Below are 15,459 nucleotides of genomic sequence, written 5' to 3' on the forward strand. Positions count from 1 at the left end.
ATCAAGACACCACCTGCTTTGGGGTATTAGCATTTAAAAAGCTGTATTTGCTCATGTAATAGTGCAAGTGGTACCTCCCTATTTTTGTTTTCTTCATGGGAGAAAAACCAGTCTAGCAAAAGTCCCCTTCACTAAAGTTGTGTATATTAAAATTTTACTTTTGTTCTCTCTACCACATTAATATCTTTTACATATGCCATGTGTAATAATGTAGGGTGATTTGTCTCACTTTTGTTCAATTCCTGTCTTTCTTGTTTGTTTGTTTGTTAAAGCTATCTGTGGAAGCACGTAAAGAAATGACTGGAAAGGCTATTAAGACAGTCAAACATTTTATTGAGAAGCCAAGGAAAAGAAATTCAGAAGACATTCAAGAGGCTAGTGATTCTAAGATGACCTACGCAGATGCCCTGAATCATCTGGAGAAGTCACTGGCTCACCTGGAAACCCTCAACCACAGCTTCATTGTTTCTCTGAAGAATAGTGAGCAGGTAATGAAATGCAGACTTCTTCTGTGTGCTCACTCACTCAGATAATACCAGTGTATTCTTTCATTTATCCTTTAAAGCTATATTCGTAGTTTTGATAGGATTTTCAATCTTGTAGGTTTTGTTTTTTCAATAACCATTTTTTTGTTGAGGTATAGTTAATTTACAATGTTGGGTTAATTTCAGGTGTACAGCAAAGTGATTCAGTTTTATTTATATATATATATATATATACACACACTCACACGTGTGTGTGTGTGTGTGTGTGTTTCCTTTTTTCAGATTCTTTTCCATTATAGCTTATTATAGGACACTGAATATAGTTGCCTGTGCTATATAGTAGGTCCTTGTTATTGATCTGTTTTATACATAGTAGTGTGTATATGTTAATCTTAAACTCCTAATTTATTCCCCCCACCTCCAAATCTTACAGATAATGGTCTTAAATCTTTATCCTTTAACCTCTTCATTATCTCTTGATTGTCAATTCAGTTTTCGCTTCTTTAAAAAGGATTTTAGGCCACTTAACACAATTGATAACTTGGGGAGGAAGGACGTGAGGAGGTGAGAGGGGTGGGAGAAGGGGGGCCAGGATGGGTGCCTGGGGTGAGAAAGTGGTTGCTAAAGCTGAGAAATGATGAAGACTGTGGTTCTCAAGCTCTACTTCTAGCTGGTAGATGTTTTGCTGTCCAGTTGAATAGTGATATATTTTTTTCCCCCTAAACTTCAGAAAAATTCAGAAATAGCCATCCATGCCTGCTTCAACAGTTTTTTTTTTTTTAATTATATGTACTCATCCTGTTTTTATGTTGCATTTCCCAGTATAACTTCATTATTGATATGACTTTTTTGGCTAATAAAGTTGTTCCTAGTTGGTTTCTTGTTGAGACCCTGATGGTATCTCAGAAAGCACCCCATGAGAGTCAGGAGCCCCTGCCATGATGAGGTTGGGGACCAGGGTGTTGGGACTACATGAGGAAACCCTCTGTAGCCTTTGGAGCTTCTCTTCTGTATTGTCACAGTCATGGGAATTTTAATATTCTTTTCCATAACTTAAAAGTTGACAAATCAATAAGTAAATGATCTTCATCTAGGTGAAAACAGCGTTTAGGTATATGAAAAAAAATTCCATTTGCCCTTTAATGCTATGGTGAATGAACCTGTAAGTGGCCACTAACCTCCTCTTTTATTTTTCTTAAACCTTACAAGTTTACTGAATTGTATTCTTGGTTTGTAAAAAATATTCCTGACCAGAAACATCAGTCAGTGGAGAGGAGTCCAGATAATGAACAAATGGGAGACTTCAAAATATGTATGAGACACAGAAATGTAAGCCCCTCGTGCAAAAGATAATGGGAAGAGTTCAAAAGTCTGATAGCACTTTTATTTCATTCTGTACTTTACAGCGCCTGTTAGGCTATCTAATGAATAATATTAAATAATGGTATGAGCAATATAGAAGCCTTTGCAGGGAGCAGATTGGCTTTACCAATCTTGATTTTATCCTGTTGATACAGTTCTATAATCAATAATTATAAGAACTAGGGTAAAATTTGGATCTTCAGGTAAAAGTGATTTATACTCACTAGTATAAAACTTTTAAAATATGTATTCATTTTTCTAATCAAGTATTCTCTATTCATATCTGGAGAACTGTCATTACTCTCCTTGGAATAAGTATTGTCTTTCAGTGGCGAGAGTAGTGTATATGGGGCCAAGGGGGTTATTAACAAAATCAGCCGCTTGCTTCAGCTGGATTTAAAGGGACCAAATAGCTACTTGCAGATGTTAGATCGTGGACGGTCTGTAATAGGAGCCTCTTCTGATTCCTAAATTGAACATTATATGATTTTGTTAAGGCGCCTTTCAGAGCAAATGCTGGAAGTAACTTCAACCTCATATATTTGTCCCTTTTAAGTTCAGGCCTTGATTTTAATCTCTTTATATATACTGCGTGAAAGACCATCTTATATACTCAAGAAGGTTAGTGCAATTTCAATTACAGGCCATAGGGGCCTCAGTTTCCCCTTGTCTCAGTAGGGATACTAGTAACTGCCCTGCCTAACTCACAGTCTTTTTTTTTTTTTAATAGAAAGTTTAGAAAACAATGGGGAGAATAGTGACATGAAATCTCATGTGCCCAACTCCCAGCTTCCACAATTATCAGAATGTGACCAGCCTTATTTCACCCCTACCCCACCTACCCTTACTACGCGCCTGTGGACCATTTTAAAGAAAAACCCAGTCATCTTTTCATTGTATCCACAAATCCTTCCATATCTATTTCTAAAAGATATGTTTAAACTTAACCACTACAGCATTACCAGTAAAAAAGGTAATAGTAATTCTTCAATATCATCAAATTTCCAGTTAATGTTTAGATTTCCACATGGTTGTTTTGAAAGACAAAGCAGTTATACTGAGAATTACTTGTGAAAGTTGGAAAGTGTTATTAACATCAAGTGGCCATATTTGGTACGCTGAACAATGGTAGCTGATGTCCTATTGAATTATTTGTTGTCATGTTAGTTTGTACAGTATTATCAAAGAGGGGCAGGCAGCGTGGAGTGGGAGAGTGCAGTGGGGAAAGTAGAATCTCGGATTCTAATCCTAAGATCCATTAATGACTGGCTGTGTGACTTTGGACACGTTACTTAACATCTTTGGTCTTCTATTTCCCTTTTGGTGAAGTGGAGCTAATTAAAAAACTCCTTGTGGGATAATGATAAACATTAAATTAGATGACATATGTACAATACCTGGGTTTACATAGTTGATGCTTAATAGATTATACCTATCATGTGGTTATAGCACAATAATAATAATAGAGAAATTTGCCCTTAATGAGCATTACTTTGTGCCTAACATTGTGCTAAAGGACTGATTTTTTTTTTTTTTTTTTTTTTGCGGTACATGGCCCTCTCACTGCTGTGGCCTCTCCCGTTGCGGAACACAGGCTCCGGACGCGTAGGCTCAGCGGCCATGGCTCACGGGCCCAGCCACTCCGCGGCATGTGGGATCCTCCCAGACCGGGTCATGAACCCACGTCCCCTGCATCGGCAGGCGGGCTCTCAGCCACTGTGCCACCAGGGAAGCCCAAGGACTGATTTTTATATTATTGAATGTTTATGACATCCTCTGTTCATAAGAAGTGATTGTCCTCATCCTCGTTTTATAGATACTGGAAAGTTGAGATCACAGTGGCTTACTAATTAAAGCGAGGATTGCACTCAAGCCTGGGTGGCCCTGGAGACCAAGCTCTTAACAACCCCTGCGTATTCCTCCATGTGGTGTTTGTGGTCATAGCGTATTTGGTTTGAGAGCTTCTAAGTATATTTCACTCTGTCCATGTGGACATGTAATTCCTAGTTGATATTTACATGTTGAATTCCCTATGTTTGCAGGAAACGCTGCAGAAATATAGTTACCTCTATGATCTGTCTCGGTCAGAAAAAGGGAAAGTTCAGGATCAAGCCGTGGCCATGTGTTTAGACGGTCAGCCTCTAAGAATGATTCAACAGCTGCTAGAGGTGGCCGTTGGCCCTCTTGACATCTCACCTAAGGATATAGTACACGGTGCAATAACAAAAATCATCTCTGCGTTGAGGTAAGCTATAAAACAGTCATTGAGGAGAACCTGAGCTGATACTTTGCCAGTAATGTGCTTGTTTCACGGTTGTTAGAAAGGTAAAATACTAACATGTATGTAGGAGCATTTTATAAAGTATGATGTACTTCATAAAAAGTGAGAGATTATGATTAGACTTCTCAGTCTCATGTCTTAAAATATCTTGTGAATGGAGAACCATGGCAGTGTTCTGTCATTGGTCCTGTGTGTAACATGTCAAGAAGCTAGCTAACTTCTGGGTAGACCCTCTCTCGCACCCAGATAATTCTTGAAATAAGGGAAAGGCCAAAATGGCATGTGAAGCAGGTCGCTAAGTGTCAGACTGTCATGTGACTTCAGCATGGATTTTTCAGAGCTTGTCTCTTCTAATTCCCCTTCTTTGTAGCAGTGGGAAACCAGTTCCCAGAAGTTTGTTTTGAAGTACACAAGGCAAGGTTAATCATATGCTGAAGAAGTTGGACATGTGTTAAGTATCTTAGGACATTATTTACCTGCAATTAATGGCATAAAACTGACAACTGAGAAATTCTAGCTTTCTGTCAATAGGCTGGTATCTTTGTAGGAATACATCCAAGGGGATTAGGAAAAAGGGAAAGTTGAGCTTAGAAAATAGTGAGGCATTAGGTGCTTTCTGTGAATAATGCAATTAGCCTAAAAGATTTAGTTGTGTTTAAATTATTCTTCTTTTAAGCATTCTTTGTAATTCTGTGTTGCTCTTGAGGAACTTTTTGCTTAAATGCGTGTCAATTTTCAGCAGCTGAACTGAAATCAAATGAGGCTTCATCAGTTTAATTACCCAGCTTCATCCGGTTTTCACCTTAATGCTCTGAGGTATCTGGTAATTTTATATACAGGGAGAGAAATGAAATAGTGTAACACTTTTTAGAAATCGCAAATATGAAATGAATAAAGCTTTATTCTATTACGAGCTTATTATGTTTTGGTGGTGGTTGTGATTATAAGAGCCACTTTCCTCTTTCAAATGATGACAGATAATTGTTTACCATGTTTTATACCTTTTTGATTCAGTTATCTTTTATTATTTCTTAAATCAAGGCTTAGATGAAGCTCACAAAAATAAAAATTTGAAAAATTACTGCTTTGAATATAATTTAGTTTATTTTTCAAAAATTGTACATTTTCATATAATTAAAATATGATATATTTTTATGTCTATAAAATTCTGACATAAATTATACTCCTTTCTTTTTTCCTGTGCCCAGTTCTACTACTGAAGATTTTGTTCTGATCTAATAAATGTTAGACTTAGTGTACAGGAGACATTCAATAAAAATGAGTTAAATCTTTCAGTAGTCAGGGGAAGGGGAACTTCAGTTCACCTACCTCTTTTTCAAAGGAAAACAAATTGCTATTGACTATGTCCATAACATTTACGTTTTAGAAAGTTAGTGAAATTTAGTAGGCATAAAATGACAAAGGGATGAACATACAGCAGCAGTTGGTTTAAATCATATAACAAACTATTCAAAAACTCATCTAAAACTTCTCTTTCCTCTGTTACGTTTTCAGAATTCAGTAGAGTTCCAGACATACGCATTTGTAGAATGGGCATAATAGGGCCTGTCTCACGGGCTGTTGAGATTATTAACCGTCAGGATGTATGTGAAGCACTTAGCAGTGCCTGCTACCTAGTAAGTACCATGTAAACATTAGTGTTTTGAAAAAAAGGCCAGCTAGAGAATTTAGATTATTATATACTTAATGCTTAAAGTAGCTCTTATTTTTAATGCCCATTGAGTATATCTTTGAATTTTTGGATGACAGAAGGCAAGTAGATTTTCTTACTCTGTCTTTTTCCTTCTTTTTTCCCCCTTTTCCTCTACTCTCTTGGTAGGAAAACAAGCCTGTATTAGACTGTGAGCTCTTTAAGGGCAGAGGTTTCATCTCCACATCCTTAGCACACAGTATAGGACTTGGTACCCTTGTGGGCTGCATATACCACGAACGGCTGTGAGCTGGCGGTATATGCTGTGCCGAGATCCAGCTGGATTCATCCGAGTGTAAATGTCCACTTGTTTCTGAGGCTTGAGCCATCCTGTTCTGATTCCGTTCCTCTCTCTGTCTCTCCCTTCGCAGTGGAGGCAGTGCTGACCTCGGGGGGCCGGCGGACCCTCTCCGCATCCTGGAAGGGGTTGTTGCAGCCGTCCACGCCAGTGTCGACAAAGGGTAAGGCTGGAGCAGTTTGTGGGTCTCACTGAATGGCGTTCCTCGGAGTCCTAGGATTACTTTTAATATCCATGTTTATGAAGCTTCCGTGACTAAGCATCTTTTCTAGGCGGTTCTGAAGGAAGAGCTGAGGAATTTCTGGAGATGCGTTTTCCCAGCTGTACTCTTAGCCCATCAGCTCCAACAGGACCCTCTCCTTCTCTCCTGGGCCTTGCTGGCCTCAGAGAGTGTGGTCTCTTCCCACCTCCTTCTGAGGGTGGCCAGGGAGAGGAACCTGCTCTGCTTCTTAGGAGAGCAGGGGTTTACATCTCCAGGAGGTTAACTGTACTGATTAAGTATGGAAACTCCTGGAGTGTATATGTTATTTTTGAAAACCTTTATATATGTTAAATCCGTGCTGTCTGAGGACTGAGAGCGTAGAGGCTTTATAAGTCTAGGAATGTGTGTGTCTCCAACCCATTTTAAGAAAGAATCTTTCATTCAGGTGCACTGGTAGCAGTAGTAGGAATAACAACAACAGCAGAATGACAGTTACGTATTTCCCAGAGTTGACGAAGATCTTTCCTATGTCTGATATCCATGGCAACCCTGTAAGGCCTCACCCCAATTTTCTTTGATACAATAATAATGAAGCGTATTTGAGAAACCCCCTCATAGTTCATTCAGTAATGTTGTTTTTATTTGCATATTGCCTTCCAGTTATTGTTCAGGTACAGATACATTTTTACACGATTTCGATCAAAATGTATGAACACTTCTCTCTTCTGTTTTAGTTACTTGCTATTGGAACTCTTTCCATTGATCTTTGTAGATTTAGTGGTTATGATTTTTGACGCCTGCATATGTGGTTGCCATTCTCAGATGAGGAGAGAAAGTCTGGGAGAGAGGAGTTGACTTGCCCAGAGTCAGAGGCCTAGGAAATAGAGCCAGGAGTCCGGTCTGTCCCTGCGTCATAATTTAGGGCTCAGATACCTTTATAGAATGTCTCCATGCATCGCTTTGGGCCCGCGGTTTGAGGGAAAGAACATAGGATAAGCCATATGGCTGGGTCTGGCAAACATGGCCAGCAGGGCCCTCGACTTACTGTGCCTTTTACTTTGCACGTTTTCTCTAAACTCCCTTGCTTGTGGGTCTTTAAATGGTAAGGAAGCCACAGCTATGGCTAACATGGGCTTCTTATTCTAGAAAGAAATGTCACTGTTCTGCACGTTTAGTGTGTGTCATGTTCCGTGCTCAGTCATGAACAGTTAGTTCTGGGTAGGAGGAGCTCAGAGTCTTACAGGGGAGACCAGCTTGCCTGGGCTCCCAGTTACCACGCAATAGAGTGGTCAGCGCTGTGCAGAAAGCAAGGTGGAGGGAGTGGCTTATTTTGCCCGGGGAAGTTAGGGCACGATCCACACGGGGCGCCATTGGAGCTGGTCTGTGACATCGGAGTCTGCGAGAAGGAGGAGGTGTGGTCCAGGCAGGGACACTGCTTCAACAGGGCAGGTGCAGCAGATAGCAGGGTGGGCAGAGATGCTGCGTGGGAAATCCTCAGCCACTCTCTAGAGGGTCCATTTGAGCGGCTGCTCTTCCAGTCACAGCCCATCAGTCAGTTCTCAGCTCACCGCTCCCCTGTGAGCTGTCGCACAGTGGCTGTCAGGTACCCGGACCTGGATCCAGGCCTCACGTGATGAGAGGGATCTCCACAGGCACTGCTTTAAGCCCCTTCCAGTGGGGTCTCTCAGTCTCGTCCCACTGGGAACATCTGAAAAAATTAGAAGGCAGTGTTTTTCTTAGTGAATTTCCAGCCAGATATACAGAAGAATCCAACTTAGGTCACTTGAATACAGACTTTTTTTAAACTTCAATTTCCAAAGAGGAAGACATTGGGGAATGGAGAATCAGAACAAGATCTTACTTTTCATCCCAGAGACACAGAATAACAAAGGCTCCTTAACAACAACAAAAAACTTAAGTAAACTTTTTTTTTTTTTCGCTTAAAAAAGAAAAAGAGGAAGACAGACAAAGTCATAACTTTTATTCCTGGCAAGTGTTCTGTGAATGTGGACAGTTAAACCTGACACCCTTTTCTTCAGTTCTCCTCCCTGAGAGCGTGTCCACCAGAGTCACAGGGGGGAGTCGCTCTGTCTTTTCTAGGTAGTTCCCGGGGAGCGGGGTCTTCAGAGTGACATGGGGATTTAAACTCTTTTAAAGTAATGCTCCAGGATTGGCAGATACAAACTATTATATGTAAAATAGGTAAACAACAAGGTCCTACTGTATAGCACAGGGAACTATATTCAATACCCTGTGATAAATCATAATGAAAAAGAATCTGAAAAACAACATATGACTGTATGTATAACTGAATCATTTTTCTGTACACCTGAAACTAACACAACATTGTAAATCAACTATACTTCAATTAAAAAAATCAAATAAATAAAGATAGAGTAATGCTCTTGGGTCACTTGCTCGTTACTTGGTCTGACATGACTGACTAACCCTCTAGGAGGCCACGCCAGGCGTGTATGCCCCTAACCCTCCCTCAGTCCCAGCCCTGTAATGTGAACACGCATTGCCCACTATGGCATCTGTTTAAACGGCAAATCGTCTCTCTTCATATACATTGTCAGCTGTCACAAACACACACGCGCGTGCATGCGCGCACACACACACATATATGCATGTGCTCTTAGGTGAGGCATACACCATCCCATAATATTCCTGGCAGAGAGATTGAAAAGTCAGAATTATGGTGTGTGTATTAATGGGTACCACCAAGAGTTCAGTCTTGTGTTTAATTTTTAGACAGTTTATGCCTTCATCAGCATGTCCTCCTTTGACTTTTTATATTGGTACCGATATCATCTACCTTTTAACTGCAGCTCCCGCCTCTCCCGTGAAGCCCCCTTTCCCTCTTTCTGCCTGTGCTAAGGGTAAACGACGTAAAACCACAGCACCCAGGCAGGTACCAGTGGAGCCAGCAGCCACCTGTCCAGGCAGACGTCCTTTTAAGTTTAGCCACATTCTTGCTTCTAGATATCAGGGTTAAGTCTTCTAGGGATTTGAAATAGTGTCAGAAAACTTTTTTTTTATATCTTTATGGAGTATAATTGCTTTACAATGTTGTGTTACTTTCTGCTGTATAACAAAGTGAATCAGCTATACATAAACATATATCCCCATATCCCCTCCCTCTTGCGTCCCCCTCCCACCACTCTAGGTGGTCACAAAGCACCGAGCTGATCTCCCTGTGCTTTGCAGCTGCTTCCCACTAGCTATCTATTTTACATTTGGTAGTGTATATATGTCCATGCCACTCTCTCACTTTGTCCCAGCTTACCCTTCCCCCTCCCCGTGTCCTCAAGTCCATTCTCTACATCTGCATCTTTATTCCTGTCCTACCCCTAGGTCCATCAGAACCTTTTTTTTTTTTTTTAGATTCCATATATATGCATTAGCATACAGTATTTGTTTTTCTTTCTCTGACTTACTTCACTCTGTATGACAGACTCTAGGTCCCTCCACCTCACTACAAATAACTCAATTTCGTTTCTTTTTATGGCTGAGTAATATTCCATTTGTATATATGTGCCACATCTTCTTTATCCATTCATCTGTCGATGGACACTTAGATTGCTTCCATGTCCTGGTTATTGTAAATACTGCTGCAATGAACGTTGTGGTACATGACTCTTCTTGAATTATGGTTTTCTCAGGGTATAGGCCCAGTAGTGGGATTGCTGGGTCAAATGGTAGTTCTATTTTTAGTTTTTCAAGGAACCTCCATACTGTTCTCCATAGTGGCTGTATCAATTTACATTCCCACCAACAGTGCAGGAGGGTTCCGTTTTCTCCACACCCTCTCCAGCATTTGTTGTTTGTAGATTTTTTGATGATGCCCGTTCTAACGAGTATGAGGTGATACCTCACTGCAGTTTTGCTTTGCATTTCTCTAATATTTAGTGATGATGAGCAGCTTTTCATGTGCCTCTTGGCCATCTGTATGTCTTCTTTAGAGAAATGTCTACTTAAGTCTTCTGCCCATTTCTGGATTGGGTTGTTTGTTTTTTTGATATTGAGCTACATGAGCTGCTTTTATATTTTGGAGATTAATCCTTTGTCAGCTGCTTCATTTGCAAATATTTTCTCCCAATCTGAGGGTTGTCTTTTCGTCTTGTTTATGGTTTCCTTTGCTATGAAAAGCTTTTAAGTTTCACTGGGTCCCATTTGTTTTTATTTTTATTTCCATTTCTAGGAGGTGGGTCAAAAAGGATCTTGCTGTGCTTTATGTCATAGAGTGTTCTGCCTATGTTTTCCTCTGAGAGTTTTATAGTGTCTGGCCTTACATTTAGGTCTTTAATCCATTTTGAGTTTATTTTTGTGTATGGTGTTAGGGAATGTTCTAATTTTATTCTTTTACATGTAGCTGTCCCGTTTTCCCAGCAGCACTTATTGAAGAGGCTATCTTTTCTCCATTGTATATTCTTGCCTCTTTTATCAAAGATAAGGTGACCATAGGTGTGTGGGTTTATCTCTGGACTTTCTATCCTGTTCCATTGATCTATATTTCTATTTTTGTGTCAGTGCCATACTGTCTTGATTACTGTAGCTTTGTAGTATAGTCTGAAGTCCGGGAGCCCGATTCCTCCAGCTCTGTTTTTCTTTCTCAAGATTGCTTTGGCTATTTGGGGACTTTTGTGTTTCCATACAAATTGTGAAGTTGTTTTGTTCTAGTTCTGTGAAAAAAGCCATTGGTACTTTGATAGGGATTGCATTGAATCTGTAGATTGCTTTGGGTAGTAGAGTCATTTTCACAATGTTGATTCTTCCAATCCAAGAACATGGTATATCTCTCCATCTATTTGTATCATCTTTAATTTCTTTCATCAGTGTCTTATAGTTTTCTGCATACAGGTCTTTTGTCTCCTTAGATAGGTTTATTACTAGATATTTTATTCTTTTTGTTGCAATGATAAATGAGAGTGTTTCCTTAATTTCCCTTTCAGATTTTTCATCATTAGTGTATAGGAATGCAAGAGATTTCTGTGCATTAATTTTGTATCCTGCTACTCTACCAAATTCATTGATTAGCTCTAGTAGTTTTCTGGTAGTATCTTTAGGATTCTCTATGTATAGTATCATGTCATCTGCAAACAGTGACAGTTTTACTTCTTATTTATTGACTTGGGTTCCTTTTATTTCTTTTTCTTCTCTGATTGCTGTGGCTAAACTTCCAAAACTATGTTGAATAAGAGTGGTGAGACTGGGCAACCTTGTCTTTTTCCTGATCTGAGAGGAAATGGTTTCAGTTTTTCACCACTGAGAACAATGTCGGCTGTGGGTTTGTCATACATGACCTTTATTATGTTGAGGTAGGCTCCCTCTATGCCTACTTTCTAAAAAGTTTTTATCATAAATGGGTGTTGAATTTTGTTGAAAGTTTTTTCTGCATCTACTGAGATGATCATAGGGTTTTTCTCCTTCAGTTGGTTAATATGGTTTATCACATTGATTGATTTGTGTATATTGAAGAATCCTTGCATTCCTGTGATAAACCCCACTTGATCATGGTGTATGATCCTTCTAAGTGCTATGTTGGATTCTGTTTGCTAATATTTTGTTGAGGATATTTGTATCTATGTTCATCAGTGATATAGGCCTGTAGTTTTCTTTCTTTGTGACATCTTTGTCTGGTTTTGGTATCAGGGTGATGGTGGCCTCGTAGAATGATTTTTGGAGTGTTCCTCCCTCTTCTATATTTTGGAAGAGTTTGAGAAAGATAGGTGTTAGCTCTTCTCTAAATGTTTGATAGAATTCGCCTGTGAAGGCATCTGGTCCTGGGCTTTTGTTTGTTGGAAGACTTTTAATCACAGTCTCAATTTCAGTGCTTGTGATTGGTCTGTTTATATTTTCTATTTCTTCCTGGTTCACTGTCAGAAAGTTGTGCTTTTCTAAGAATTTGTCCATTTCTTCCTGGTTGTCCATTTTATTGGCATATAGTTGCTTGTAGTAATCTCTTATCATCCTTTGTATTTCTGCAGTGTTAGTTCTCCTTTTTCGTTTCTAATTCTATTGATTTTCTTCTCCCTTTTTTTCTTGATGAGTCTGGCTAATGGGTTATCAATTTTGTGTATCTTCTCAAAGAACCGGATTTTAGTTTTATTGATCTTTGCTATCGTTTCCTTCATTTCTTTTTCATTTTTTTTGATCTGATCTTTATGATTTCTTTCTTTCTGCTAACTTCGGGTTAGCAGAACTTTGTTCTTCTTTCTCTAATTGCTTTAGGTGTAAGGTTAGGTTGTCTATTTGAGATGCTTCTTGTCTCTTGAGGTAGGATTGTATTGCTATAAACTTCCCTCTTAGAATTACTTTTGCTGCATCCCATAGGTTTTGGGTTGTCGTGTCTCCATTGTCTTTTTTTGTAAGTATGTTTTGATTTCCTCTTTGATTTCTTCAGTGATCTCTTGGTTATTTAGTAGTGTGTTGTTTAGCTTCCACGTGTTTGTATTTTTTACAGTTTTTTTTCCTGTAATTGATATCTAGTCTCATAGTGTTGTGGTCAGAAAAGATACTTGATACTATTTCAATTTTCTTAAATTTACCAAGGCTTGATTTGTGACCCAAGATATGCTCTATCCTGGAGAATGTTCCATGAGCACTTTAGAAGAAAGTGTATTCTCTTGTTTTGGGATGGAGTGTCCTGTAAATATCAATTAAGTCCATCTTATTTAATGAAACATTTAAAGCTTTTGTTTCCTTATTTATTTTCATTTTGGTTGATCTGTCCATTGGTGAAACTGGGGTGTTAAAGTCCCCTACTATTATTGTGCTACTGTCGATTTCCCCTTTTATGGCTGTTAGCATGTGCCTTATGTATTGAGGTGCTCCTGTGTTGGGTGCATAAATATTTACAATTGTTATATCTTCTTCTTGGATTGATCCCTTGATCATTATGTAGTGTCCTTCTTTGTCTCTTGTAATAGTCTTTATTTTAAAGTCTATTTTGTCTGATATGAGACTTGCTACTCCAGCTTTCTTTTGATTTCCATTTGTATGGAATATCTTTTTCCATCCCCTCACTTTCAGTCTGTGTGTGTCCCTAGGTCTGAAGTGGGTCTCTTCTAGACAGCATATATATATAGCTATTGTTTTTCTGTCCATTCAGCCAGTCTCTGTCTTTTGGTTGGAGCATTTAATCCATTTACATTTAAGGTAATTATCAATATGTATGTTCCTATTACTATTTTCTTAATTATTTTGGTTTTTTTTTAAACATCTCTATTGGAGTATAATTGCTTTACAATGGTGTGTTAGTTTCTGCTTTATAACAGTGAATCAGCTATACATATACATATATCCCCATACCTCCTCCCTCTTGTTTTCATAGGTCTTTTCCTTCTCTTGTGTTTCCTGCCTAGAGAAGTTCCTTTAGCATTTGTTGTAGACCTGGTTTGATGGTGCTGAAGTCTCTTAGCTTTTGCTTGTCTGTAAAGCTTTTGATTTCTCTGTCGAATCTGAATGAGATCCTTGCTGGGTAGAGTAATCTTGGTTGTAGGTTCTTCCCTTTCATCACTTTAAATATGTCCTATCACTCTCTTCTGGCTTGCAGATTTTCTCCTGAAAGATCAACTGTTAACCTTATGGGGATTCCCTTGTATATTATTTGTTGCTTTTCCCTTGCTGCTTTTAATATCTTTTATTTGTATTTAATTTTTGATAGTTTGATTAATATGTGTCTTGGCGTGTTTCTCCTTGCATTTATCCTGTATGGGACTTCTCTGCGCCTCCTGAACTTGACTGACTATTTCCTTTCCCATGTTAGGGAACTTTTCAATTATAATCTCTTCAAATATTTTCTCAGAACCTTTCTTTTTTTCTTCTTCTTCTGGGACCCCTATAATTCGAATGTTGGTACGTTTAATATTGTCCCAGAGGTCTCTGAGACTGTCCTTAATTCTTTTCATTCTCTTTTCTTTATTCTGCTCTGCGGTAGTTATTTCCACTATTTTATCTTCCAGGTCACTTATCCGTTCTTCTGCCTCAGTTATTCTGCTATTGATTCCTTCTAGAGAATTTTTAATTTCATTTACTGGGTTGTTCATCATTGTTTGTTTGTTCTTTAGTTCTTCTGGGGCCTTTTTAAACGTTTCTTATATTTTCTCTGTTCTATTTCCAAGATTTTGGATCCTCTTCACTATCATTGCTCTGAATTCTTTTCCAGGTGGACTGCCTATCTCCTCTTCCTTTGTTTGGTCTGGTGGGTTTTTACCTTGCTCCTTCATCTGCTGCATATTTCTCTGTCTTCTCATTTTGTTTAACTTACTGTGTTTGGGGTCTCCTTTCCACAGGCTGCAGGTTCATAGTTTCCATTGGTTTTGGTGTCTGCCCCCAGTGGGTGAAGTTGGTTCAGTGGCTTTTGTAATCTTCCTGGTTGAGGGGACTGGTGCCTGTGGCTGGGGCTGGATCTTGTCTTTCTGGTGGGCAGGACCGCATCCGGTGGTGTGTTTTGGGGTGTCTGTGACCTTATGATGATTTTAGGCAGCCTCTCTGCTAATGGGTGGGGTTGTGTTCCTGTCTTGCTAGTTGTTTGGCATCATAGGGCGTCCAGCACTGGAATTTGCTGGCGGTTGAGTGGAGCTGGGTCTTAGTGTTGCGACAGAGATCTCTGGGAGAGCTCTCGACGATTGATATTACGTGGGGCCGGGTGGTCTCTGGTGGTCCAGTGTCCTGAATTTGGCTCTCCCACCTCAGAGGCTGAGGCCTGACACCCGGCCGGAGCACCAAGACCCTGTCAGCCACCTGACAAAATTTCCCCCACGGATCACAAACTTCATATATACCACATGTCTTCTAATACAGCTGCTCGACTGGTCTTTTTCCACGTCTAGATCAGCATCCTGCTTCTTCAGAAAACTGTGCTGCACTCAGACTCCGGAGCTCATTCACATGGTTCTCTCCCCACCCTCCTCCGGCACTGCCGAACCTGGGCCGAAGCTGCTCTTTCCTGGTGGGCCCGGGAGCCAGTAGGCCTTCTGAGAGTGCCCTCAGGGTGGCGCGTCTACTCTGACATGTTGGCTTCCAAATGGAAAAACCCTTTCTTTGTGTGTATAAAGGTGGCCTTCGAGGTCCACGTTTCAGGGAACTGGCCTGCGGTCCCCAGGACGGTCGCGG

At 39.8% G+C, this 15,459-nt stretch overlaps 1 protein-coding gene across 3 annotated transcripts in view; it reads left to right on the forward strand.

The window, feature by feature from the left end:
• NBAS (NBAS subunit of NRZ tethering complex) overlaps positions 1-15,459 on the forward strand; it is a 339,511-nt gene that overhangs the window by 267,235 nt on the left and 56,817 nt on the right. For all 3 annotated transcript variants that reach the window (XR_009566136.1, XM_030844571.3, XM_030844572.3), the window contains 3 exons: positions 273-488; positions 3,890-4,092; positions 6,211-6,300. Coding sequence is in view for 2 of the 3 variants with exons in the window: in XM_030844571.3 (XP_030700431.2) it covers positions 273-488; positions 3,890-4,092; positions 6,211-6,300 (509 nt within the window). In the remaining variant the exon portion in view is untranslated. The remainder of the gene's footprint in view (positions 1-272; positions 489-3,889; positions 4,093-6,210; positions 6,301-15,459) is intronic.

This window comes from Globicephala melas, chromosome 12, assembly GCF_963455315.2.
Source record: "Globicephala melas chromosome 12, mGloMel1.2, whole genome shotgun sequence".
Taxonomy (NCBI): domain Eukaryota; kingdom Metazoa; phylum Chordata; class Mammalia; order Artiodactyla; family Delphinidae; genus Globicephala; species Globicephala melas.